This window comes from Drosophila elegans, unplaced genomic scaffold (assembly GCF_018152505.1).
Source record: "Drosophila elegans isolate 14027-0461.03 unplaced genomic scaffold, ASM1815250v1 contig_183, whole genome shotgun sequence".
Taxonomy (NCBI): Eukaryota; Metazoa; Arthropoda; class Insecta; order Diptera; family Drosophilidae; genus Drosophila; species Drosophila elegans.
The window spans coordinates 11,140,938-11,168,440 of record NW_024545550.1 but is presented as its reverse complement, the minus strand read 5'-3'; the positions used below and the strand labels follow the sequence as shown (position 1 = coordinate 11,168,440).

Sequence of the window (27,503 nt, the reverse complement as noted above, 5' to 3'; positions counted from 1 at the left end):
TCGTCAGATCCGGCTCGTTCCGACTTATATACTACCTGCAATAGAAAGACAACTTTTGGGAAAGTTTCATGCAGATAGCTTTAAAACTGAGAGACTAGTTTGCATATAAACGGACGGACAGACGGACAGACGGACAGACGGACATGGCTAGATCGACTCGCCTAGTGATGCTGATCAAGAATATATATACTTTATAGGGTCGGAGATGTCTCCTTCACTGCGTTGCAAACTTCTGACTGAAATTATAATACCCTCTGCAAGGGTATAAAAATTACATAGATACAACTAGTTGGTTTATGGTTTTTGTACTTTAGGTTTGCTTAAATAGTTTTCACTGTTAAAGACACATTAATTGGTTTAATACTAAATTTAATATTAAATTACCATCCATATATTTAGTAGCTAAATAGGTGGTGTTCCATATGGTGGTTGACATAAAGAGCTTTAAGTATCTCAGCCTTTAGAAGGAAAGAAAAAGGGAAAGGGAAAGGGTTACACATTAACCCATAGCCTTGAGACTTCAATAAGCGCATATCGATGTGCATAATGAATCCATCATCCGTTTGCCTAACGATGTCCCTTTGTTGGCAAATTGAAAGGCGGCACTGGCGGACTGTCCTGTCGCCAACGCGGCGTATGAGCAATTGCAATTGGGCGGGCGCACGGGGCGGATGCGGAATATGGGATGCTAAAACGCCGGAGAAGGAGGACACAGCACTCGGCATGGGACAACACACATTAACACACAGCAGCGGACCAAGTGGCGATAAGAGCGCGTTTTAATCAACGTAATCATAATCATATGACCAGAACAGACATTCTGAAGGGGCCACAATCGTATAATTTATACGCTTTTCTTGGCTTGACTTCAGTTTGAGTTGTCTCGGGGCTCTTTGTAATCAGCCAATACTAACCGCGCATTATGCAAAACCATTGGCACCACCACTACCACCACCATCAAGCCGAACCACCAACCCCAAGCCCTTGCATCCGCATCCGCTGAATGCGAGCGGCGTATAAAAGCCACTTGGCCAGAAGTTTCGCAAACATTTTGGCATCGACAGAGTTTTGTGCTAGTCTCGTCGGAGAATCCATACTCAGTTCATTCCGCTAATCCGTTAACCCAACGAAAGGGCCCTCAGAATGGTGAGTACGGAATTAAGATCGTCTTAAGCCTAAAGGAAGGGATTTAAAAAAGCTAGAATTAAAATAAATCTAGAGGATTCCTTGTAAACTATTAAGCTTCCCTGGTTTAAAATTTCAGAATATCAGTTTTTGGAGGGTATCCGTCAGAAATATAAAAACCCAATTGAACGCTTTCAATATAAAGTCGCTTTGACAAATGAAAAATGGGGAAACAGTTTTCATAACTCTGGAAATTAGAGCTAAAAAAATAAATTATTATAAAATCTCCTTAAAGTTGTGTGCCATTAAATTAAAAAAAAAAAACAAATTTATTTGCCAGGCAAGCCTTAGTCCCAAAATAAAAACTCTAATGATAGGTTTATAGTTTTTACACTGTTTATGTAATGGAGATAGCTGTTCAACTATCCTAGCAAATATCACACTCTTGTTCTGTGTGGGTCTCAAAACCCAATAAGACACATAAACCCATCGATCGATTGATCGCTTGTGGTCGATTGGCGGCTTTGGCAATATTTTCTGAGCTGGCGTCTGGCTGGGGACTGGATCTAAAAATAGATTTAGTTTCAATTACAGTGGAAACGAGTTTGGCGGCGTTGGCGGCACATCGAGTGAGAGAGAGGAAAAGCCACCGCGTCTCGGGCATTTGGCAATTGAAAATTGTTTGGCTTTGGAATTGCTATTTATGTTGCGGCGCGTCTCTCTAAATGGCATCGGTTATATCTGGATTTCCTAAGTGCCCATCACGAGTCAGAGTCACGAACCGAGATACATCTGCAGATCGTTTTCGCTTTGACCTTTGCGAGGCTCTGAGAAAGTGCCCCCGAGTCGCGAATTTGGAATCTCGGATCTTCAAATCTTAAAATCTTTTGCCTGCCTGCCTGCCCGGCTGGCGGCATTTCCTTACAATGTGTGTGCCTGTGCCGCTCAAGTGCCCGTAGCCGTGTGTATATTCCATCATTTGCGTGTGCGCCGCTCATTTAGATCTGAAAGCGGCAATTAGCCCGCTCAACTGCAGCTAAATTGACCGACCGGTCAAAGTCAAGTCAAGTCAACTCTGTCCGGCGGTGCAGCGTTTCTTATTTCATATTTCTTATGGCTGTGCGATTTTATGGGTGGTTATATAACCTTGTCCGGACGGACCACATATGTAACTCCACAAACCCCAGACACGTACTAAATTCTGATCGCACCTGGCGGCCACAACACCCTCCACCCGGCTTATTGAATCACACTTGTGCCACATTACCAGTTTGTTGACACTCCGCTGACGTATACGTAATATTTTTATTGCATGCAAAACTTGAATATGCAATAAATATAAGAAATGCATGATATATGAGCCGGGGGCCAGGCGTGAGCGCAGTATGCTCATAAATCTAATTGTTAACAAGCCTACATTGTCTGTCCATACTGCTTTCAATCGCAGCTATTTTTACAGTCCAACTACCATTAAAAACACAATTTCGATTCGATTTAGAGGCCTTATCTACATTATTTGATTTTAAAAACAGGGTTTAAAATAAATAGTTTGTAATTGTAGCTTTTGAATAGGGTTTACTGTTAAGAATACCTTAAACTATACTTCCCAATGGTTTATTGTATCCAACAAAAATTGTATTTTTAAAATATTTGAGAAGCGTATATTTTAAAACTAAATTTATATATCTAGCCCTTATTTATTTAACGATTTCTATTTAAATTCATTTTATTGTTATGTCTTCAATTTTTTTTTACTCAAGTTATTTTAAGTGAAAGATATACAACTTATTTTAGTACTCTAAATTCTGGAATGCAAAGGTGCAAATTTTGAGCTTATAGAATTCGAAAGTGTGTGGTCGACTTTTCGAAGTTTGTCTGTAATTGAGTCTAATTTATTAACTTCTGCGGGTGCTGGGGAAAACGGACGGAAAAACAGAAAGTCGGAGAAACAAACAGTGGGACAGAACGGAAATGGGCAATTATTTGCGCCGCAAACTTTTTACACACTCCTTACATCGCATTTTCAAGCAACTCGAACTCAAACTTCCCAGCCATTCTTCTTTTGCTCTTTCCAAGGTGGGAGGAGCCGCTCTCCACTGAAAGATAGAGAGCGGCTTATGCTCACGTTTTCCTTGCGAGAGCCCGACTTACAGTTACATGCTTCAATTTCAATTAGCGAACGTGCGCATGTGTGCGTTTGTGACACGGTAAGCTAAAGTCAGTGGACAGAGGCGTCGATTTGGCAGCGAATGCAGGCGAATGGGGGCCAATTACCCCGATAACCCGATAAACAACGACCATGACTCTCCGCTGGAAGTAGCTGTGAATATGGATATGGATATGCATGTAGACTTATCACCCTCGAGCCACTTCCTTTGTTCGTCTAAAGACCCCTTAGAGGCGCTTGTCTTCTCTTTTCAGGGGTGGACGGGATGATCGAGGGGGGTGGTGGGACAGTGGGGTGGGTGGGCAAGATTTGGGGCCGCATTGTCTCACAAACACACACACACTCGAAAACGAAACGAAAAGCGAATCAAACCGCTGGCACATGCGTGCTCTTTCGAGCAATAAGCGTTCCATATATCCAGCGAGGGGTGATCTTTGAGTTTTCAATTCAATTATTTTTAAACTGTTACAAACCATTGACACAATTACTAGTGGTTTGTAATCACTTACAAAGACTCCTGAAAGAATGCTGCGATAAGGATTTATTTGGATTAAAATCTAATACTATAATTTGATTTTTCATATAATTGCATATTATCAAATATCGTTAACATTTTAAAGTAATATTGCAAATTGGGAAAGACATTGTTAAAAACCCACGTCCTAATTAACAAGTCCTAACCTAGTCGGTGTCAATTTTGGCAGAGTTACCTTCGGCAGTGTAACTTTTGGCAGAATAAATTTTGACTGTGTAACTTTTGGCAAACTTTTCGCTCCTCCCTCGTCCCCTCACATGATGTTCGTGTGGTCTGGTGTGCGTGTATGTGTGATGGTGTGCATAGCAGAACGGTCCCCAGCATTTTGACATTTCATGTTTGCAGTTAGTCTGCTTTCGCTTCTCATGCCGTTTGGGGTTTTTCTTTTTACTTTGGTTTCGCCGGAAAATCCTTGTGCCGCGATCGCGTACGTTGCCTTGGCTGTAGCTATAGATATAGCTATCCAGCAGATACGCAAATATTTTGAGCTTAAATATATATATACATATGTGAGCTAAATAAATACGCAAATACAGATAGTATGCATGTGTGAGTAATGAGTGCGAACGTGAAATTGCGCTGACGTTGCAAGTTTGCAGTGCAGTTGTAATTGTAACATCGATGTGGAGTGTCAATTATGTGGAAATATATTTACAAAGATACCCCCTGTGCGTGTGTGTGAGTGTGCAAGTTCCTCCTGGCACTGAATGTCACTAAAAGAGAGTGAGAGGGAGGAAGCGAGAGTGTGGGAGTGGGCCAGCTCTCTTTCCAATGCGTGTAGATCAGTTACCGCCAGCAACAACAACAACAACAACAACAGCAACAACAAACAAACAAACAAACAAGCGACAATTCACATTCATTTCCATTCATTGCTGCGATTATCGCCAGTTTTGCTTTGCTCTTTCACCACGCACGAATACGAATCGGTGGGCGAAAGAGAGTGAGAGTGGAGAGTGGAAAGCAGAAAGCAGAGAGTGTCGCGTGTGAACCGTAAGAAAATGCGAAAGGGGAGCCACGGAGTGTGGAGCGAATGAAGTGGAAGCAGCAGCAATCAAAAAGTTCGCTCTGGGCACGCCCCCTTATGACGCCCCCTGTGACGCGTTATCAGCGGACACCCAACAAACACAAAGACCTAACCAAAATCCACACAAAATGGCGATAAACTCGAGTACCAGAGAATCGCTGCGGGCATAAAAAAGTTCGCTTCGAACCAAAAAAAAAAAAGGGAAGTAAACAAACTCGTTTGTGCCCCACAACAACTACAATTCCCAAGCCCCCCTGAAAATCCAAAGATCCCCGCAGAACCCACCAGAATATCAGCGATAAACATCCGAAAGTTTGGGTGGCCCAGTCCACAGAAAACCCCGCACCAAACCCGAATCAAGCGCCTAAGGTAAGACCAGCTAAAATACCATTTCGCATTTCAACACTCTGAAAAATTGGGTTCGAGTGTAATAATCCAGAGGTTCGACTTCAAAATTTTATTGTTTTTTCAAAGCGATTTCAAGACCTTTATAAACTTCCAATACAAATTGTTATATGTTGCCGCTTGAGCTGGTTATTTTATCCTAAATAAAATAATTCTAAAACAATTACTTGTGTATTGAAAGGATATCTTCGCAGTTTATTAGAGCATTGATAAATAATGATTTCCAAGCAATCTTAAGGACAGGACCATCTTTTGGGATTTCAATGGAGTTTTCGCTCAGTGAACTGTGATCGACATTCGCGAATTTGTTCGTTTGTTGATTGTTTGCATTCGCATTTAGCGGTGTCACACCCTTTTTACAAGTTCAGCTTTTGTTCGGAAGGCGGGTCTGGCCCACTTGGAGGTTAATAACACTGTGGCGACCAAGTACAGTGAATTCGTAAATAGTCTGCGGCCCTGTCCCTGGCCCTGCATTACGTTTCCGACTAAATTCATATCTTAAATGAGGGGCACAAATTCGTGTAAAAAGAAATTGTTACAAGGTCAGTAGTTTAAGTGTGTGACGCTTTCGGGAAAAATATATTTTTACTTATCATAAATTCGGTTATGCTGCAGCTAAAGCCCAAGTAAGTAGGTACTTACATTTATACATATAAGTCAAGATTCCGGTTCCGTTATTTAAATCTGTAATGGGTGCCCCATTATGTTCGTTTGTGTGTGTGAGTAAGTGTCGCTTTGCCACAGCGCCTATATATTCACATCCCAATTGATCAGCTCTTGCGTGTGGGAAACTCTTTAATCTTTTTAATAAAATTGGTTTTAATATCTGTTGAATGAAATTGTTGTATTAAATTACTTATGTAAAATTGTGTTGTTTGATTAAGCTAGCGTAACTTAAGTATCTTTTGTAAAATCCTTTTATTTATTCATTATATTTAATCTGTTTCAATTAATTGGCGTTTCATCTTGATTTTATTTTCTGAGCCTTTTGAACTTGTTAGGCTTTGCAGATATCTGTTAATTAAAATGGTTTTATCATTATTCATACTAATATTGTATTTATTTTAATATCTTTTAATAGAGTCATTACTTATCGTCTAATTTATGTGACATTTCTTATTGCATACTATTCGGAGCATTGAAAGACACTAATACTATGTATTTGACTCTATAACTACAGGGTGGGCCCAAATAACTGTCGCACTTAATTTTTGAAATAAAAAACAAACCATGAGATATTTTAAGTAACAAATATTATTTATTTAATATATATTAATATAGCTTACATTACTAAGACTTAAGTTCTAATCTTTCCCCTTTGTATTTTCGGGCGAGCTTCAAACGTTTCTTAAAACTATTGCAAGCGGCACGCACCACATCATCAGGAATTTCATTCCAAATTTTTGTCAAGTGTCGCTTAAACTTTTCCAAATTCATCTTTTTTAAATCCTTTAGTCTATCCAGCATGTAACCCCATATGCAGAAGTCTAAAGGATTTAGATCTGGTGACGATGGAGGCCACTCATCAACAGCCATGAAACATGGAATGTTATCTTTGCACCAGTGCTGAACAGTTTTGGCCTTATGAGCCGGAGCAGAGTCTTGCTGGAAGCAAAATGGCTTATTCCCGAACAGCTTTGATGCATGGGGATAAAAATGGCCCACAAGCACTTCATCCAAATAATATTTGGCATTGATTTTCACGCCTTTATCGATAAAAAGAAGGGGTAACTTACCTTTTTCAGATATGGCCCCCCAAACCATGACAGACGTTGTGTTTTGGAATCTCTCAACAGCAATTTTTTCTGTTGAAATATCCTCCATACTTGCTGCATACACCCGATCATTCTGCGGGTTCAGGCTTTTTTGCAATATGAACAACTTTTCATCAGAAAACACAGTATTGCAACCTGCGTGCCGCCGAAGTAACTGCCCACTTCTTTCCTGTCGCATTTTTTTTGACGTTCTGTCAGACCATGAATTCTTTTTTTTTGTAAGGTTTCAGTCCCAAGTCATCTTTTATGATGTTTCTAATTGTTTTGCGGCTCACATTCAGCTCATTGGCTAGTTTTCGAGCTGACCTCGCACAATTTCGCCTAATTCTTTCACGCACATTCTTTATTATTTTAGGGGTTCTAACACTTCTTTTCCGACCAGTTTTTTTGGCTATATCAACACTTCCAGTTGCCTTCAATCGAGCCACAGTGCGCTGAACAAATCGCCTATTCACATTGAGATTTTTTAGCAACTTCACAATTTCACTTGTTTTTTTTCCTTGCAAATGCAAGTTTTGCACTAGCTCCCGTTTTGCTTCCATCGTCGCCAAAATTCTAACTTGCACTGATCTTATCAGCAATAAACCCCGTTAGTTACGAAATAAGATAAAGAAAGAAGAAATGAAAAAACAAAAAGAATAGAAGCACTTGTTTAAGAGTGCCGAAGCTTTGAAAAAGTGCGACAGTTATTTGGGCCCACGCTGTAGTAACAATAATACTCAATTACACTTTAATTGCGAAACCGGATAGACAACTTCTTTAATGACCTTCCCTTACCAAGAATGATCATCATAATATAAGCAAAAACTTCTAATCCTGTTACATAAGAGACTGTAACTGTCACAGAACGCCGTTGGATAATATTTTTCCATTGATCGGTTTTTTTCCATTTGTTCAAATTCCAGTTCATCTAGGTAAACTGAGTCATCCAGAATAAATACGTGTAAAGTACCCCTCTGACCCCAAAACCCCACATCGATTTATGCTAATTGTGCTGCAATATCCAACCCGATACGGCAATGACCAAAATTGGTCATTAATTGTATTCGGTTCTGTTTATTAACAACAATTGTGGGACTGGGAATGTCCAGCGGGGTGAAAAGGTACGCCTGCATGATGTATTAATCAACAAAAAATTGCAATCGCAATGGGCAGACAAGTGACGCACAGTCGATCTACGCAACTTTAACAAGGTAGCTTAATATTATCAAATTGATTAACACCCCTCTTGGGGGATTCTGTTCTCTAAGGTCTCATAGTATTTGTAAGTTGCTTAATCAGATCGCTTAAAAGCAACTATAATATGCTTACTGAAAACATGTTTTTGAGCCAATATTCTATCTGATTTAAAATAAAAGGTAAAAGTTGTATAAAACAAGAGTATTATTCAATGTAAAACTTGTAAAATATTTTTGCGAAACTTAAAGTGGTTGCAATTTGATTAGGTTCACTTAAATATTTCTGTCATTTCATTTTTTTAACTATTATATTATGAACTATTGTATTATGTTTAAATTGAGGTCTATTTTTGAAGAATTCCCTTTTAAATGTTTTCAACGAAGTCTTAATTTAAAAGATGCATTTTACCCTACACAAAGGTATGAAAACTATGCTCTCAGGACCTATTTTTAGGTCATGCTCGCATAGTGGTAGTTCCGGCTTGTTGGTAAAAAAGCCTCGTCATCGTTTACATGTGATCTTTGGCCGACGATTTTCCCATTCCCGCGCAAAACAATAGAGATTGCTCTGCAATTACCGCTATTGATAATTGCATTGATTAGCAATAAGGTATTGTATATAAAACGGGGAAACCCTACAGACCCAAGAACAGTTAGACCGGCAAAAACAAGTGGCTTAAAATGAGGGAGAGAGATAGAGATAGAGAGAGAAAAGCGAGTAGAAAGAGTCTCTGTATCTATGAGATCGCCGTGTTGCGGCAACATGTTGCGGCAACAAGTTGGATCGCCCAAGAGCAGCACGCCACACAGATACGGATACAGATACGAATACAGATACAGATACAGTCTCAATCGCTGCGAGAGCACTGCCGACGACGCCGCCGACAGAGACGCTGACTGCGCAGCGGTCCGCTCACTTAAAATACAATGTTACCGCCGAGTTGCGACGTAGTCCTTAAACGCGAAGCAACAAGTAAGCATCGCAGCCAAGTTGAGATACTCCGGTTTCGGTTTTTCTGTTTCCATATATCGAAGAATATTAAAGCAAAAAGTGTGTGCCCGAAATAATAAAAAGAAACCAAGCCAACAAGTGTCTTTACAGTCTTACCAAACGCAAGCGCGCGAGTGAAAGAGCCAAGAAAATCGCTTGGCAAAGGTCACCTGCAACCCGGTGCAAACCGCAACCTATAACCTGTAACCCCGCAATCTCGTGCCGGTCGGTGCCCAGCACTAAAAATCGAACGAAACGCAAAGTTTCCCTCGCCCGAAAGCAACAAACAGAATTACGAAAATGTAATAAACATTAAACGTTAAACGTTTAATTATAAACAAAAAAACATACAACTCGAACTTGGAGCAGCTTTCAAGATTGGCAGCAATTAACATCAAGCGAATTTAAGCGAAAATAAAAAAATCACAAATGGCACAAATCCCGATCGAATGTGGAAAAGTACTGGGGGACCAACCAACCAACCAACCAACCAAAAAAAAAGAGGAAACATTAAATAACAATTATAAGCTTAATGCGTTTGTAAATGCAGGGCATGCTTTGTTTTTTCTTACCCAACCTGTCCAATGTCCAATAACAAATACCAATTGTGCTGCAATCCGTATTCTGTAATCTGTAATCTGTAATCTTTGTCTGCGTCAGTTGACCGAATTGCCAGAAGACTGAAAAGCGGGTAGCTAAAACTACCTGCTGGTTATGGCCATCATATCACCACTGCCTTGTTGCCCTTTTCGCATGATGTTGCCACCTTGCAGCAGCAGCAGGAGCAGCAACAGCAACAGCAACACCAGCAACAGCAATCTGAGTTTCTTTTGGTTATTGCTTCTTTTCATGCTGGTCAGCCTTTTTTGTTCCATTTCATTCTGTGTGTTTTTTGTGTGGTGTATGTGGGGGTATGTGGTGTTGGTGTTGTCAAGCGACCAGAACAACTTTCGTTGATATTCGACCGATATTGATCCGGCGATGATGTCATAAGTGGACGCTTGGACGTATGGACGTATGGACGCATGGACGCATACACCCATACAATCCCAATCCCTAGGGACTGGCATTCGGAGCTCGAAATTTAAGGCCCTGCTGACTGCTAAATGCCGACTGCTGACTGTCGACTGCTGACTGGGGAATTATTTCCTCGAAATCTCGCATTTAATCGCCGGCGTCTATTGCTGCCATCGCTTTAATAGTGCGTGTGCAACAGGAAATATATATTTTATTTATGCTGAGAAACACAACGCAGCACAACACAACACAACACAGCACACACATTTTCTGGTATGATGTGTGTTTTATATGTGGCTGTATTTATTTTTTGCGTGCAAACACTTCCGACATTTTAAATGCAGCCAGCGAAGCGATCGGACTCGGACTCAGACTCGGACTCGGACCGGCTAAATAAATCAACATCAGCAGTAGCAACTTGGGCCCTGCTGCTGATTTTGCTGCCGTTTTTGCTGCTGCAGCGGCAACCCGTTCATCGTCGATGCATATAAATGATTTTAATCAACGACTGCGGCAGCAGCAACATTAATAACAATAAATGACAATCAGTGATCATGCCAGTTTACATATGGACTTATAAGGAATATGAACACAAAAAAAAAATATATTTTTTAAAGGCAAATTTAGTCGTCAAACCGCGATACTTTGATTGGTGATTGCTGTCAATCTTTTGCTTAAGCTGCCATCACTAATCCAAATTGCATAAGACAAACAGAAGAGTGATTAAAATCAAATTAGACGCTGTCAATCGAAGAAAACATATCCAAGTTCGTGGGAAAGCAGAGCTAACGAATTCATTTCAATTTTAGATAATCCACAAATAAAAGCAAAAACAACTGCGGCCAAACAACTTAAAAACTAAGAAACCCGAATAAGGCAAACAATAAAACCAAACTGTGTTACACCAAGTACTTAAACAGCAAACAAAAGTACTTAAGCAAACATTTTGTTTCGACATTATACAATAATTAGAAACGCAAACAAACGACTTCATTCTCTCAAAACAAAAAGAGAGCAAACAAACCAACAAACCACAGAAACAGCAACAGACACAAATCGTTCGCTATGAAGAAGCTGTCACTAAATGTGAGTATCAATCTGGTCGGGCCATAAGAATTGCCATCAACACTCTATATATATCGTACTTAATACAAACAACATGTTGTCCCAACAAAGGGCCTTCTTTCGAATGGGGGCGTGGCTCGATGGGGGAGGGGAAGTGCACTTTTCAAGTTCAGGAAAGGCATGGAGAGGGGAAGGGGGAATGGAATCGCTGCTGATGGGACCGTGTCATGTTAATGAACTTGAAAAGACTCTCGATCGCTGCGGAGATCATGATCCAGAAGGCGGATGATGAGCACCATGACGAAGTTGCTTTCCCCACAGCAGCCGATGACTGTTGGCGGTTCTTGTTAAAGTTTAAGTTAAAGTGCAGAATCGGACAGCAAGTGGAAAAAATTGAGCTGCAACAGCAGCTCCCAATTGAAGGGAAAATTTAATGGAGACATTCAGGTCAATTGACAAGTCTGACGGGCTGGCAAATCAAAGAATCGATTTTACAATTGGTACTGCAAGAGATCATAGTCCAGACCTAGAGTATAGTATAAAGAATTCTTGGAAACGTTGTGACATTGTTAAGCCGAGTTTTTCTCCCGTTACAAAGCAATTTGAAATTTTAAATCCGGAAATTTGGTCTTAAGCTTTCAACTTAATAGCTAAACCTACTTATAATTAAAAACGTTTAGCCTCGAATGCTTATTAGTTAGGAAGTAAAGTTTGAGCAAATTAATCTTTAATCCCTATTTGATGTAAACTCTGTTTTTTTTTAAAGAAAATTAGAAATTATAAGAAAAACACATTGCTTTAGAAAATTTGCTGATTTAAAGTGGTCATTAACTTTTTTGTTTGCAAATATTTATTGCGAGCAATTAGACCATTTAATTTATTTACTGCATCTTTTAGGAAACTGGATTATTTGTTAAATTAATAGATTTCTTTTATATCCATTTAAAAAACAATATCTTCTTAAAAACCTTTTCTTTTCTATGGATTATAAGTGCATAAGAAAATATAGGGAAAAATGAATTATTTAGCAACAATTTTTATTGCCAACTTTCTGTTAAATGGCTTCGAATTTCATCTCTTTTTATTAAAGCTCTATTGAAAGCGCAATTTTTCTCCTTTACCTCACATTTTATTGGTCAACGGTCAATGGGCTGACCTTCGCCTTTTGCCGCTGGCCAGAGTCTGAAGTGGCTCTAATTGAATTCTGCGATAAATCACAGCCACGCGCCACCTAAGTCGCATCCCAGATATCCCACAGATCCCACAGATCCTCCTCCGCAACTCTGGCTAATTGAAAAGCAATTGCGGCGCACTCAAATGGAGGCGTGTGCGCCTCTCTTCGGGGTTAATGTGTGGCAGAAGATACCACGACCAGAGTCCAGATACAAATGTATTTCGCAGATACGCGACTTTGATGTTGGCAACTCAAGAGACCGCTTCTCCTGCGCCACAGTCATTGCCCATATATCATACAATATATAATATGCATATGCTTTTAGCATGCATGCGAGTAAGAGTACGAGTACGAGTACGAGTACAAGTATATACATACACTTGGCGATGCTTGCGTATAATTGTATGTTTGTGCGCCTTATAACATCTGCCAACTGTTCCCGACTTGTCGTTTGGCTTATTTTCTGCAGTTCAATGCCCCAAAACGCTGTTGCTGGCGGTTAGTTTGTTTGCCTCTTCGATTGTTTATTTATGTGGGACTTAACTGGGTTTTTGCTAAGCAAAGCTATATTAAGGATTTTATATTTACAAACAAAAATTTATTTAGAAGACACCTTAAAGTGAATGAGCGAAAAGGGAATCCCATTTGGAGAAATCTCCTTTAACACACTTAGTCACAGCACTTATAAATGATATCAAAAACAACTTACACTCTTTCAACACAACTTTATCATTTACTCATCTCGTGTTGCCTTATCTTATTGCTATATTTATCTTTACCACCAATGACTCAACAGTAATTCAAAGAATTTGGAGTATAGGAGCTGCTGTGCTTGGAAATTACTTTTAATCATGGCCCGCAATTCACATTGAAATTGGCTGATGCAACCGTCAAGTTTTATGGCTTGTCTGCAAATAAAATTAATTTCGCGTTTTATGGCCATGCCCCGCTAACTCCTAACCAGCCATAAAATCCACATATCTTCACATATAATTATTATCAATTTATGCTGAACGAATCAATTAGTTGACGCTGCCGCTGTTGCTGTTATTAACAAATGATCTGATCGTTAAATTATTAATGGGTTCTTATGTCAGCAGGCAAATGAAATGCTGTAATAAGCCATGAAAATTAAACAACAAATTGACAAAACGTCATTAAAACTTCACGATAAACAATAACAATAATAACAGCGGCAGCCAAAACAACAACAGCAATAAAAGCAAAAGCAAAAACAAAAACCAAAACCAAAACATCAGTGAAATACAATAAATACAAAGGCGGCTGAAAACGGGGGCCCGTCGAAGTTAAAAAGTTGGAGACCAACGACAGGTTACCAAATACGTACCACATACGTCTATGTCTGCGATATACAAATGTTAATGATTGATTTTGTGTCATGTAATCGACTTGGGGAGCGGGCTAAAACTAGTTTCAGGCATTTAGCCAATTTAATTGACGTCAACTCGACTCGCCCGATCTCCTCGCGCACATTTCTTCCGTCCTTGGCCGTACGACAATTGCAATTGCAATTGCAATTGCGATCGGAATAGTTGTTGCGGCGGCTTGGAGTTGTAGGTGACCTTATTAGACCAAGAGAATTGGCCAATGGAAAAACCAAGCCAAGCACCCGAATGGAATGTAAAAAAAGACAAAATAAAGCAAGCTAAACGATTTTCACACAGGAAAATTAATATTAATCCCACATTTACAGAGACTAGTTTAATAATCATTATGTTTCAACTTTTTAAATTTCAAAGATAATATCTATAATAATATGTAATATGTATGTATATGTATTGTTACACACAGAGATAAACGGCACAGTAAATATGTTTGAATGTAACATTGTTTTTCAAAATGTAGTCGTACTTTTAAATAAATTAAAAAACACTGTGTAACCCTTTGATTTAAACAAAACAGCTCTCTGGGCAAAATCAGTACCATAAATATTTAATTCAAAGTGAACATATTTAAATTTGCCATGTTTTTTCTCTGGGTTTACCACTTCTGTCTTAAAATAGAAATAAATGTTGGAAAGATCCTTGTATATAAATAAGCTTTTTTTGATATTTGATATATTTAGTCCTTTATTTTTTGCTGTGCATCACTCCGTTTGGGGCATTTCTCGAATTCTTGGAATGCACGAGCGATTGTATTGGCTATATCTGTGTGTCAGGCACTGCACTCATTGGTTATAGCCAGCTTATACTGCTGTTGCTATCTGCTGCTTCTTTTTTTACGTTTTTATTCACACCCGATCGTTCAATGGCCGTTCATTGTAATTGGTTCTTTGATCGTGATTGCCTCGCACTTTGCCAATGACTCATTTCCGTTTTGGCTGGCGCGACTTGACATTCGCGGCATGGTTATTGTGAACACTTGTATTTGCCAAAATCTTTAAGAAAAATCTCAAATATAGGTCGTCACTTTGGAATATTTCAAATATTTTGGGGTGTATTTTGGTTCTGTTAATTGCCGCCACGTTTAGCGAAATTGGCAATCACACTAATACGCGAAACAAAATTTGAAATAATTTTGGGCCTAACAATGACAACAAAAGATTTTTTTTTACATATATTCTTTTGAAATTAAGTATCGTTAATTAAGTTTACTTTATGTCTCTAAAAAGCTGATAAAGGAATTATTTCGGAGGTTAAACTACACTTATATTTCAAATACATTTTGAAAACCCTTAACATCCTATTGAAAAGTTTTAAGTAGATACAGTCACATTCACTTTTGCTTGCCATAATAATAATATAATTTATGGGACTAACAATGTTTTCTCTTTCTTAGATGATCCGCTTAAATTTATTTTTGACAGTTAATTATTGTCCAAGCTTTCCAGCACTTCCATTTCTATGTAAAATTTTTCAAGTTAAGCACTTTAAAATCTTCCTTGATTGTCAATCCCCGCAATTAAATAATTCTTTTAATTTAAAACACCTTCATTTTAATATTTTCCTTTTATGTTAAGCCCCCTGATTGTTAATTCTTGAGACTTTCAAACGCTTTCACTTCTATATTCTATTTCCAACTTAAACCCCTTGATTGTGACTTAAAGAAGGCGTTTACTTTTAATCAGCTTAAGTGTGATTCTGAGTGAGTGAGGATTCCGCGAATTTCGCGATCGCCGGCGACCGAAAATAAACCACACCTTGCCATCATCATCATCATCATCATCCTCATGATTGTCGACCGGTGATCGGTGATCCCCTTACCGCTTTCCCTCCTTTTCAGATTTCGATTTTTCAAATGAGACGTCCAGCTGCGGGGCGTAATGGCCCTATCGAGAGCTCAACACCCGCTGGGTTACGTTTCATTAATACGATTCACGTAGCCATAACACTCCGATCGAGTCCGATTCGAAGGGGCAAAACTTAATTATGTGATTTATAAGCTTTTCGATTTTATTTAAAACAAAGCGTTCATCGCGCCGCAACCAGCAACAAAAACACTGCAAAATTGGCACAATCAGCAAAAAGGCGATCAGCTTGCACATTTTTGCACTTTTATTTGCCCCTCTCCCGCCCTCTCAGAATATTTTGCAAATAATTTCCTCAATGGACTTGTTTATTTATACACGAATTCAATGCATATAAGTAAATATTTGTGAGAGCGAAACGTGTGACACGCTTCTGTGCGCCGCTGCCCCAACATCTGCCTCACATTCGGGTACAAGATACAAATTCCGACTCAAACTTCGACTCAAGTTGGCCGTCTTGTTGCAAATACAAAGATACAAAAAATAAAAAAGAAAAAACAAAAACAAACCCCCTCCGAGTCGAGTATGATAATTTGGCGTGCATTTGGAAAACGAGCTGAAACCAGTTCGCCATGCTAAATTGTTTTGCTTTCAATTAAACTAATAAAAAGCCAATTGTCGTGTGTGAGTGCTGCTGAGTGCGAGTATCTATGTGAGTCCGAGTTTGTCAGTTTGTTTGTGCCAAATGGTCGTCGGTCGCCCAACTGGCTGGCAAAATCGCGCGACAACGTCAGCAGCAGCAGCAGCAGCAGCAGCAGATACTACATACAAATACAATATGGCCAGCGGCAAGCGGCAAGCGGCTGCATTTCTCGATCGCATGTGATTGCTATTACGTTGGAGCGGCAGACAAAAAATGGTTGCAGATCTGGCAGATTAATTGGTGGGCCAGTGCAACATGGCGTATGAGTGATGCGGGATATACAAATTATTCAAATTCCATTCGTTAACTAAAGGGTTGGCACAAAAATGCTTGAAATTATCAAAACACATTAGAAATAATTGATGTGAAGTTTTTTTTAATTTCCTTAAATAAATCTGATAAAATGCTAAATTTTGTCATAAATTTTAAAAACTAAATTCTTTAACTTGTTGATTTTTTCATAAAACTACAAAATTTACCTTGAATATAGAAACCGCATAAATACACAATATGACTAAGGTAGTTAAAATTAAATTTTGTAAAATTTTAAATTCTATTAATTCGTTTAATTTCTAAGTTTAGTTATAATACTAAGTTATAATTCTAAGTTAATCATGAAAATGGATATTTTCTTATGAAAGAGTTTGCAGAAAAAAGGAATCATATAATAAATAATAACAAATTAGAAAAAAGATAAAAAAAAGCTGATAGGCTTGTATAGAAAATAAGTAAATAGAAAAAGCTAAAAAAGATAATGGTTCTTGTGAGTAAAATTAAAGATAATTATCTGATTAGATAATTAGATATGATGCTGTTTGTATTTGATGGACAATGACTTAAAATCAATATGATCTTAGGTGCTTAATTAACTTAACTTAATTAACTAGAAATTCCTGCAAATATTGAAGAACAAAGATTGAGGGTAATTATATATTTTGTTGTAAACTGATTTATGAAGCAATCACAGTAATAGCTCCCTGAAATCTCCCAAATGTATGCAATGAATTCCATGTATTTATTTAAACCATTTCATTATCTAGACTTAAAGGCGTCATAAAAACAATAAACTACTTGTGGGCAATTTATTCATAGAACTGGCGGAAATTACTTCACTTATGACAATTAACTTGAACAGCTTAGTCACTCATTTTGTTAACCAGATAGAATCGGTTGAAATTTCCATTCGCCCAGGGCAAGGTGGAAAATTAAGTAGCAGTCTCACTTGTTTTATGGCTGATTAATTCACTTTTCCAATGGATGCGAGAGGGGTGGGAGAGACAGAGGGGGAAAACCTGGGCGGGTCCAAACTAGTTTAATAATGGTAATTAGATATTCTATGAGCGTGCCAGGACAAGTGGTTTTTTTTTTTTTAACGGCCAACTCCACTTGTTTTGTGCGGCTCAAATGATAGGCATTCACATCACGTATACGCCTGGTTGTTCCACAGCCAGTCGCCGCTATTCGCTCTCTTTTCAGCAGCGTAGCGACGATCTCTCAGATACTCAGATACTTTTTCGCCGACTGCGCCAGACTCGCTGTCGTCGCCTTCTTTTCGTTTCGGTGTGTGCGTGTGTATCTGTGTGGGCCCGCCTGATAAGCAAAGCGGTAGCAATAGCCATCGCCATCGCCATCGCCATGCAACCTCAACAGCCGTTCGCGATCTTCAGTTTTATTTTTGTGTTGCCAACAAAAGTTGATTGCTCGCGCGTCGTTCTCGTTTCTGTGTTACTTTTCTTTTTTATTTGGGTTTTTATTTGTCTTTTTTTTCGGTTTGAATATCTCGTGCTGTTTGCCGACTGACTTTTGTCATCGCTGTCTAAACATCGCGATTGTTTATCCAAGACTTAACCAAAACGAGCGGCACTCGAAGTGCGCGGCCAATTGCCTTTTGGCAGACGCCAAAGATCTATTGCGAAACACGACCATTCGCCATTAATCTCAATAATATCAATTGGATATATATTCAGATCAATTGACTCTGAGCCATGCCCGCGAATGGAAGCCATAGAATCGCTGCATTGGCGGCATTTACTGTGAGTGGGGAGGATGTAAAATTGTTCGGAAATTAAACCAAATTAGCTCAGGTCCCACAATGAATCGTTTGCAAGTAATGAATTATTCAAGAGAACCCGAACCTGTCACAAAAAGTGTGTCTGTTGCACTGCGCACGAGTTCAACTTGTGCCTGTGGGAAATGTCTTTAAGACTATATAAATTAATTGCAGAATGATACGTTTATTGCTCTTGAAATTATACATTTTTAACATAAAAATTTAAAATGTATTTACTAAACAGAACTGTTTTCTAAGACAAAAGAAATGTAAATTTGCTTTGCTTTAAATAATTAAAGAATAATTCCGATTAAGTTTTTTTTGGCAATTTGTTTAAAATCCAAAAACAATTGAATTAATAGCTTTCTCAAGTTCTATCAAAATCCAAAAAACTGATGCATCGTATTTCTAAACCTAGGTAAACAAACAGTTTCATCTTATCTCTGCAGTAAACACATCTCCTATTTATTCATATATCTAAGCAAAAAATAATACGAATGTGATATAATCATGTGATGCAAGTGAATATTTATTCGGATGATTTGCGAAATGTGTTAGGTGAGATTTCCAAGAGATTTAGGAAGCGTTTTCTCCAGTGCACACGGGTTTCAAGCGGCCTGCCTGCTGCAAGATTTGGTTTTCCACTCGGCCTTTCCTGTTTAGCATACCCAGAGATTTCATGAATAAATGAATATTAATCGAAGACACATATCATGCAAATTGCAGATGGGGAGAGGAGACTCGACTACGAGACTCCGGCATGTCCATCAAATTAACAGCGGCATTTAGTGATTCGCGCAGGCGCAGCAAGTGTTGCCGTTGTGCCAGTTTAGCATATAGTTGCTGGTACCAAGCAGTCTCGCCATGAATGTTTATATATGCTTCTCGTTGTTGTTTTTGTCCGCTACCAGTGGTGTTGTTTTTGCGTGTCTAAGCACTTTTTAGTTGCGATGTACAACAAACAGAAAAAAAAAGAGCAACACAAAAACCGAAGAGGGCCTGTGTTTTATGTTTTGGCTTTCGGTTTGCCATGCTTGCGTAGCCAAGCGTTAAGATATATGGTAGCAGTACTATATAGTACTGGTACACACACATATCGCAATCAGGTATATCTGGCATATAGAATGCACAGTTTTGCAGTCGCTTCGGTGCCGCTTTATAATCCACATAATGCCCGATGATATATATCGTGAGATAGATAATATTTTCCACATACCGAGACGAATTTAAGGGGAACTGATAAGGAATCGCTGGACTTGAACCAGCCATGTGTTCTATAAATAGCGCATTTCGTGACAGCTCCGGGTGGGCGTTATAAAAAGGGGATCAAGCTTTAGGGAGTCGACCTTGAAATGCCTTTTGATTTATTAGGTTTGGGAAATTGGAAAAGAACATTTATTTGATTAATGAAAGTGGGACACTAAATAGACAAATAGTTTTCACCATTATTTGAACTCTTTTAATATTTATAAATATTTAATTTAAGGGACTCAAGGTTTAACAAAGATAAATATTGCCATTTAATGACATTAAGTCAGATGAACTCCAAGTAGAGTTAATTAGATTGCTATTTATAAATATATAATTTAAGGGACCCAAGGTTAAACAAATATAAATATTACCATTTGAAGAGATTAAGTCAGAAGAACTCTAAGTAGAAATAAATAGGTTTATATTAATCGTGTTTTCTATTTAAGTCCTGATTTTTAAAATGAACTGTTATAAAGCTTTGTGATATCTTCGATTTCATTTTCCTATAAATCAAGCATACCCCTTGCCCAATTATTCCCTGAGCATAACAATAATTATAAACTATTGCGCAAAAAAGAATTCACAATCCGTTTTTGTGTCATAATTGGCATAATTATTTTTGGCTCATGACTTCATTCAATGTCGCCTGGCAGCAATAAAATCATCTGCGAATACAGCAATCAAATCAAAGTTGAATAGTGTACAATCAGACGGCAATCAACAACAACATTAGCAAGATGGCAATTGAGAGGCGTGCGTGCGACTCGCTCCAATGATTCAGTGGTACGAAACCGAATAAAAATACGTATACGTATACGTACGTATATAGCATATAGAGCATGTGGACAAATAGATAGTGGCTGGAATTCGAATAATGGGATGACTTGTATGTACGACACGCTCGCGACTTAAATTGATACAAAGCGCCGGCCGACAAATAAAATCAATTGGCAGCTAATCAAAAGTAAAATGCAAACAAATTGCCAGCACATGTCGATGATAATGATGATCGAAGATGCTTTATGGTATATATGTACATATGTACTACAGATCGAAGATCGATTAAAGCGACGACGGCGTTCGTTGGCTCCTTTTCACGATGATGACGCCATTCGATCGACGGATCAATTCATTCAACTTCTCCTTCAACTTTCCCTTGCCCTGTTGAACATAATGCTCCCCCCTTGAAAAGAGACCATGTTACATTATCTTTGACGCGTTTCGCATATCAATTATGGCATTCATGCGGCCGGCAAAAAAAGAGCGTTAAAAATAGCCGCCTGCAGCGAACGATGATGCCATAAATCGTGCAACTCGAAGCCAATTATCACCAGATGCTGATGCTTAAGCCAAAGCCGAATCCATCGGGGAAACTCGAATCGAATCGAATCGCTCGTCCGCAAGCTGCTGCACTTTGCACTGGGACATCGTGGGGAGATCTCTGACGAAACGAACACTATGTGGCATCATTGGGCTTGGGTTCCCCATTCGGCCATAACTTGCACTTTTCGATGCGGTGGCCCGGTGTCGCCCACACACGTGGTGGAAGTCCAGATGCCAATAACACTTTTTATACAAAAAAGAAAACGTTATTAAGTGGTTGGTAGCAAAAATAGGTATTGGTTTTTATCAAATTCTTTTGATAATTTTAAATTTTACATTTTCCAAGTCATAAACAGAAATAAACAATGGAAAAACATTATACCACAATCATTTTCAATGGGTTAAACGCTTTCATTTTTAGATATATTTATATTTTCAATATTTGCTTGCGGTAAATAACTAAAATTTTTAATTTTTTTTTTTTTAATGGAAGCGTTGATGAATATTTTGGTTAATTCTTCAGTTAAATATTGTAGCTATTAACTATGACGACAGACGAAATATATACACGCATTTCTTTTAAATTTTTTTCAATTATAAATAAAATTCTTCAGAAAATATAATTTATCAAAATTGTTTTCTTATGAACGGAGCTTTAGTCATTTAAAGATTAACAATAACATATTTTGTATATAATCTAAGTAATAAAATGGCACAACAGATGGAATGACATATATATTTTGTTGGTATTCCCCAAATTTGCTTCCATTTTATATATTTTTAAAATAAGATTAGGCGTAGTTATAAAAATAAAACAAACAAATAAATAAGCTAACTAAATTTCAAAATAAAATCTAAAGAAACATACAATTTTTTAATTTATTCATACTTTTTCCAACAATTTCGATTTAAATCAAATAATTACCATTTTTGAGCATACTTTTAGGGGCGTAAATTCGCCTTTATAGACGGTATAAACATGCATATATTTCTGCCTAGGCCATTGGCTAGCGACTGATGAACTTTCTAAGAAATCCCATTCGCATTCGCAGTCCCCAATGCCCCATTCCCATTTCACGAATTCCCATACGATGGCCATAAATCAGTGAAAAAATGTGCTCAACTTAATTGAAGGCATCAACAAGGCAATAAAAAATCAATTTGCTAAATTTGCTAAAGATCTTAGAACGCACAGATAGTCAGATTCGACAGCCGAAACAAAAAACTCGTTAAAGCAATATATGTGTTTAAATCATTATCGGCACAAGAGCGCAAAATTTGTTTTACAAATTCACTTTCATGTTGTTGATATTCATTCGTTTGTTCCTTTTTTTGTTGTTCGCTCTCAAAATAGTCGACGTCGTTGTGTCTGCTTTGGTTTTCATTCAGCATTTCAATTTTTCAGACGGGGGTCGAAAGAATTTCACACATGTCATGTGCAAACAAACAATTGGCACAACGCGCAATGGAAAAATTTGCACTTTTAATCAAATTATTCAATAGTTTGGAATGCCACAAAATGTATATATGATATGTTGTATATATATATGCTGTAATTTTCGAACGGGCGCGCAAATTGATAAAATATGCAAAGTAAACAAAAACGGGTGTGTGTGTGTATGTGTGTGTGTGAATGTAGTAAATACAATTGTTTTTTGGGGGCCCGTCCGCCCGTAAATTGGCTCTCCTTTGAGCCGCCAAAGCGGCAAACTTACATCAAAAATTAAGCCCCGCCGACAGATGGCAAATAATGCTATAAACATTGAAATCGCCGCTGCTATTTATAGAGTTCTCCTGCGATAAGATCGTCTGCGGCAACGGCAACGGCAACGACAGCAACTGCAATTGCAATTGCACCTTTGGGCAGACGATCGGAGGATGAGGATGGGGATGGGGATTGGGATTGGGGATTGGAGATGGGGGGGATTATTTTTAGCCAGACGGCAGACGGCTCTGTCGGACGAGGTCTATTTATATAGTTGCCACGATGGGGCAGCAGCAGCAGCAAGAGCGGCAGCTTGATTGCCACCTGGCTAACCTGCCCTTGCCCCTGCCCCTGCCCCTGCCCCTGTCCTTTGGCGGCAAGTTTGCCCAAAGCGATGCCCAGCTTGGCTTGGCCCATATCTGCTTACCCAGTTAACGAACGAACTGGCCATCTGCCCAGGCAGTTAATTGATCGCACCTATAAATAGGCATCTATTTTTACATGCATTTCCGGTTTCTCACTCCTTTGCAGATGTGTTCCCGCAACATAAAGATCTCGGTGGTGCTGTTTCTCGTCTTGATACCAATCTTCGCCGCCTTGCCACACAACCACAATCTGTCGAAGCGCAGCAATTTCTTCGATCTGGAGTGCAAGGGCATCTTCAACAAGACCATGTTCTTCCGACTGGACCGCATCTGCGAGGACTGCTATCAGTTGTTCCGCGAGACGAGTATACACCGATTATGCAAGTAAGTCTCATTTTGGGGGGGTCTCATTTTTTAGGAGATGTACTAACTAACTCATCGCCGGAGCAGAGAGATTCCCTTACAGCGTTCAAGGCAAGGCCAAAAATATGCTAATTCGGTCGAATTATGATCTTAAGTGCTGGCAGACCCTGACACAAATGCCGGGGGTCTCGGGAAACGCTCTCGCGGGACCTTCGTTTATTTCTATAAACTTTATGGGCTCTTTCCTCGCCCAGCCAGCTAGCCAGCTACTTTCCCCTTGACTTTCACGCACAGAGAAAAACGACAGCCGACCACGCTGCCAATTTTGATTTGTTGTTCTACATATCTTTCTTTGATCTGCGAGCTCTTTTTTGAGCTTCAAATATTAAATCACAAGGATGCAATACTGCTTGATTTAATATTAAAATGTTTTAAATAAATTGATTTAATTGCATTTTATTCTAGTTAAATTTTCATATATTAAAACCAACGGCCAAAAAAATAAAAAAAAATTTAAAATCTTAATATTTTTATTTAAGAAATAACTAAATCGATGAAAATTAAAGTTACTACTAGAGTACACCCAAAGAAAAACCCCAAAGTAAAATTAAACATTGTAATATTTGAATGTAACATTGTTTTTCAAAATATCAACTTAAAATAAACAAAAAACTTCAAATTGTAATTATTATATATTGGTTAAACCAATAAGAAAATTGTATTTACTTCAAAATTCAAATATTTGGATTTACCATGAATCTTGTGGACACGATTAAAATTAAAGAACTTGCTATAAAACTTTATAATTTGTATATATACATATTAATGACAGTTGATTCAGATTAAATATTTTGATAAGTTATTGCAAAAAATTCTAAAAAATCTATAAACAATTCAGGGGTTTTTGAGAAATGCACTTATTTCAGATTTTTATTGCAATACTAAAAATAATTCATTACTGACCATTCTGATTCATTCTGATTTCTCTGTGCGACCTCCTATATCTATGTTTCTTGTCTATTCGATGCAGGGCCAATTGTTTCGTCCACGAGACCTTCGGCGACTGCCTGAAGGTCCTGCTGATCGACGACGAAGAGATTTCGCAGCTGCAGCACTATCTGAAAGTGATCAATGGATCGCCCTATCCGTTTCACAAGCCCGTTTACCATTAGACTAAATACTTTCTGCCACTTTCGTTTTTCACTTCCGTTTCCGCTTTCGTTTACGCTTTCCGCTTACGACTTAATTTTCCTGATTTTCCTACATATGTATTTAGTATTTTACTTTAACGACTTTGAGTTACCATTACCGTTGTGTTTGATTATGATTTTCGTGTTTAATTTTAGGAAAGACTGCTTTGATTCAAAATGGTTTGGCGAATGCCTGAAAGTGCTGTTAATACCCGAAGAGGAAATATCGAACTTACAGCACTTTCTGAGAGTAGTGAATGGTTCGCCCATATCCTTCAACATGGGCCCGCAAACATAACTCTAAATCCCCTCCCCCTCACACACACACAACCAGACACACACACACACACACACACAGTTGAAAATACGCTGCGAATGATGTGGAATGGAGAATGGGAATCCAACTAATCCAACCACAAATGCAGAGCCAGAACAAAGAAATCTAAAATATTAAAACGCCCAAATTTAATTCGTACTTATTTATTACTGTATGCCTTACAGTTTTTACTATATATGTGTTTTTTTAAAAACGAATTATTTTTATTAATTTATTGAGAACGTTATGCGTTTGTTGTAAGTAACATAATCAATGGGCGAGTGAGAGATTAGCGATTGATGATAATGATGATGATGATGATGCGGATTTCGCAGATCTCGTAACTCTCCCATATAGAAGCCGAAGTATTTATTTTTAAGTATTCTTAGCTTGTTTTATTATTATTGCGTTATGCGTTGTGTATATAAAATAAACAAAACGAGATCCATTGTTTTTAATCCATGTAATGTAAAATTATTACTTTTATTTTTGTATTCTATTGTAAAAGCAGCATTTAAAATTAACGTTTTACACGATTTTCCCGCAAGGGCAAAAATATATAGAGCTACTTCATTGTAAACACACACAACAAACACACACACACACACACACACACACACACACCGCACATGAGACCGAAAGTATTTTGCAAATGTATTACACTTACAATTTTGTGCTATTTTGTAAAGATAAAACCCCTTATTAGCGTAAATCTGTTGGCGAAAAGAGGATATATAACATATACCTATCTAAAGCTAAACCTAACATTTACCCGCATACTACGACTACAGTAAACGCCCGTACTAAATGTTAAACAAAAAAAAAACGCAAGAACGCAATTTGTGCAAGACACAAACAAAAACCCCTGGTAAAAACACGCGAAAAAGGACTGCATTACAAATGTGGCAATAACGATTATAAGCCCCCATGTAAAATAATAAAAGATAATCATTCGCTGGCTATTTGAGAGCATCAAAATTGTGATAAATGAGAATTAGAATGCGAATGCGCGACGCAGAGCCGCCAAACACCCAGACACCCCAGAAAGAGATCGCTATAGAGGTGGCGAAAGAGACAGACAGCCGCCAGAGAAAGAGACCGCTATAGAGGAGGTGAAAGAGACAGACAGACAGACAGCAGCCGGCGATTTGCGCACGTTTCTGGCGCGACTAAAAGCGTCTGCTTACCGTTTTTGTTTTGGTACGTTTTTATTTATTTTTATTTTTTCAATAATATTTGATTTTTGACTTTGTGCAATTTTTTGTTTGGCTTTCAGTCAATCACACAAGCCAAATATGCATAAATATTGTGTACCATTTTCTTATGTATACTTTTTGTACTTTATAAATAATTACGAATTTTTGACCAGTTTGCTTTTTCTTTTTTGAGCAAACTTGATTAAAAATAATTTTTGAAAATTATAGTCAACCAATTTTGGTACTATATTATTCAAACAAAAATTTGGATAAAACTAAGTTTAAGCATTTTGTATTTTCTTGTGCAATTTGTTGTATATGCAAAGAAATTTTTGACATTTTGGCTCCAGTTTTTGAGCAAACTTCATTGAAAAATGTAAATTAAAATCAGTCTTACTAATCCCCATTCGATCTATTCAAAACAGGCAAGAATGCTTTGGATCGCCCTTCTTCAACGCCTGCATAGAGGCTCTTCAGCTACACGAGGAAATGGACAAATACAACGAATGGCGCGATACCCTGGGACGAAAGTAAACTGCTATTTTCTGGGCTCTGGCAACCGTCACTGGCACGAGCAGCTACTTAATTCTATAAACTATAAACTATTAACTAAAATAAACTAAAGTACACTACGTAATATTGATAACTGTGGCAGAACACGGCACGAAACAATGGCAACCAGGAAACGATCGACCCGAGGAATGTGTACCACTTAAAGAAATAACTAAACTAACGACTAAGCTACAAGAGAAAGCAGATCAAAAATGTTGAAAAAAAAATAATGATGATGAAAACAATTACTAAGCTATTACACGTTACTTATCCGCACCGCATATCGGAAAGTGAAAATTGGTTTTTATTTATTTTGTATTATTCTCTGTCATGCACATCGATTTGTTAAACAGTCTCGTGGAGCTTTTAGTTTTAGTAACTACGAGAATTATGCTAATTTCTTTCAGTTCTTGGCACAAGAGCAAATTGAACAAAGAGAAAGCCAACAAACGATAAGAGAACAAACGAACGAACGAACAAGAATCAAAATGTCTGATGTAAATAAATTATTTTTGTTTTCTTTTAAAGATTTCTATACATACATATTTATAACGCCTAACTATTTTGTACATTTCTTTTATTTCGTAAGCTTAAGTTAACTTGTTACGGCAATAAATTTTACGTTCCACACCTCCCCACATTTGCACCCCCGGCAATAGAACCGAAAATACATCCGGGAAACCCCCACAAGGCATAATTCGATTCGATTCTATGTGTACTATTGCATATGCCCTACGATTACATAACTATTAATTAATTTAAACTTGTTTGGATCTAGTCGTAAAGTATAAATAAAGATTGTATATTTCAAGAGGAGACCGG

General features: G+C 38.1%; 1 protein-coding gene across 5 annotated transcripts; it reads left to right on the top strand.

Annotated features, from left to right (window-relative positions):
• The first annotated feature begins 1,061 nt into the window (after positions 1 to 1,061).
• Positions 1,062 to 27,497, top strand: LOC108144600 (ion transport peptide). 5 transcript variants are annotated; one of them, XR_005976989.1, is made up of 5 exons: positions 9,171 to 9,505; positions 11,030 to 11,306; positions 23,231 to 23,448; positions 24,774 to 26,133; positions 26,555 to 26,621. XR_005976989.1 is itself a non-coding variant. In XM_017269607.2 (3 exons), exons 1-3 carry the CDS (start codon positions 18,356 to 18,358, stop codon positions 24,597 to 24,599), a joined length of 408 nt encoding a protein of 135 aa, XP_017125096.1. In that variant the 5' UTR covers positions 18,054 to 18,355; the 3' UTR covers positions 24,600 to 24,757. The 5 variants fall into 5 exon arrangements, 2 of the variants coding, with proteins under 2 accessions (XP_017125096.1, XP_017125098.2); XR_005976990.1 differs by lacking the exons at positions 9,171 to 9,505; positions 11,030 to 11,306 and adding an exon at positions 1,062 to 1,146; XR_005976991.1 differs by lacking the exons at positions 9,171 to 9,505; positions 11,030 to 11,306 and adding an exon at positions 4,190 to 5,223.
• The last annotated feature ends 6 nt before the right edge of the window (positions 27,498 to 27,503 follow it).

What these genes read in the sequence shown, in the direction of transcription:
- LOC108144600 (XM_017269607.2), top strand. Translation starts at nt 18,356, where the DNA reads ATGCCCGCGAATGGAAGCCATAGAATCGCTGCATTGGCGGCATTTACT. An exon ending in CTGCATTGGCGGCATTTACT is followed by an intron (nt 18,404 to 23,230) that starts GTGAGTGGGGAG and finishes ACTCCTTTGCAG; the next exon opens with ATGTGTTCCCGCAACATAAA. An exon ending in AGTATACACCGATTATGCAA is followed by an intron (nt 23,449 to 24,457) that starts GTAAGTCTCATT and finishes TATTCGATGCAG; the next exon opens with GGCCAATTGTTTCGTCCACG.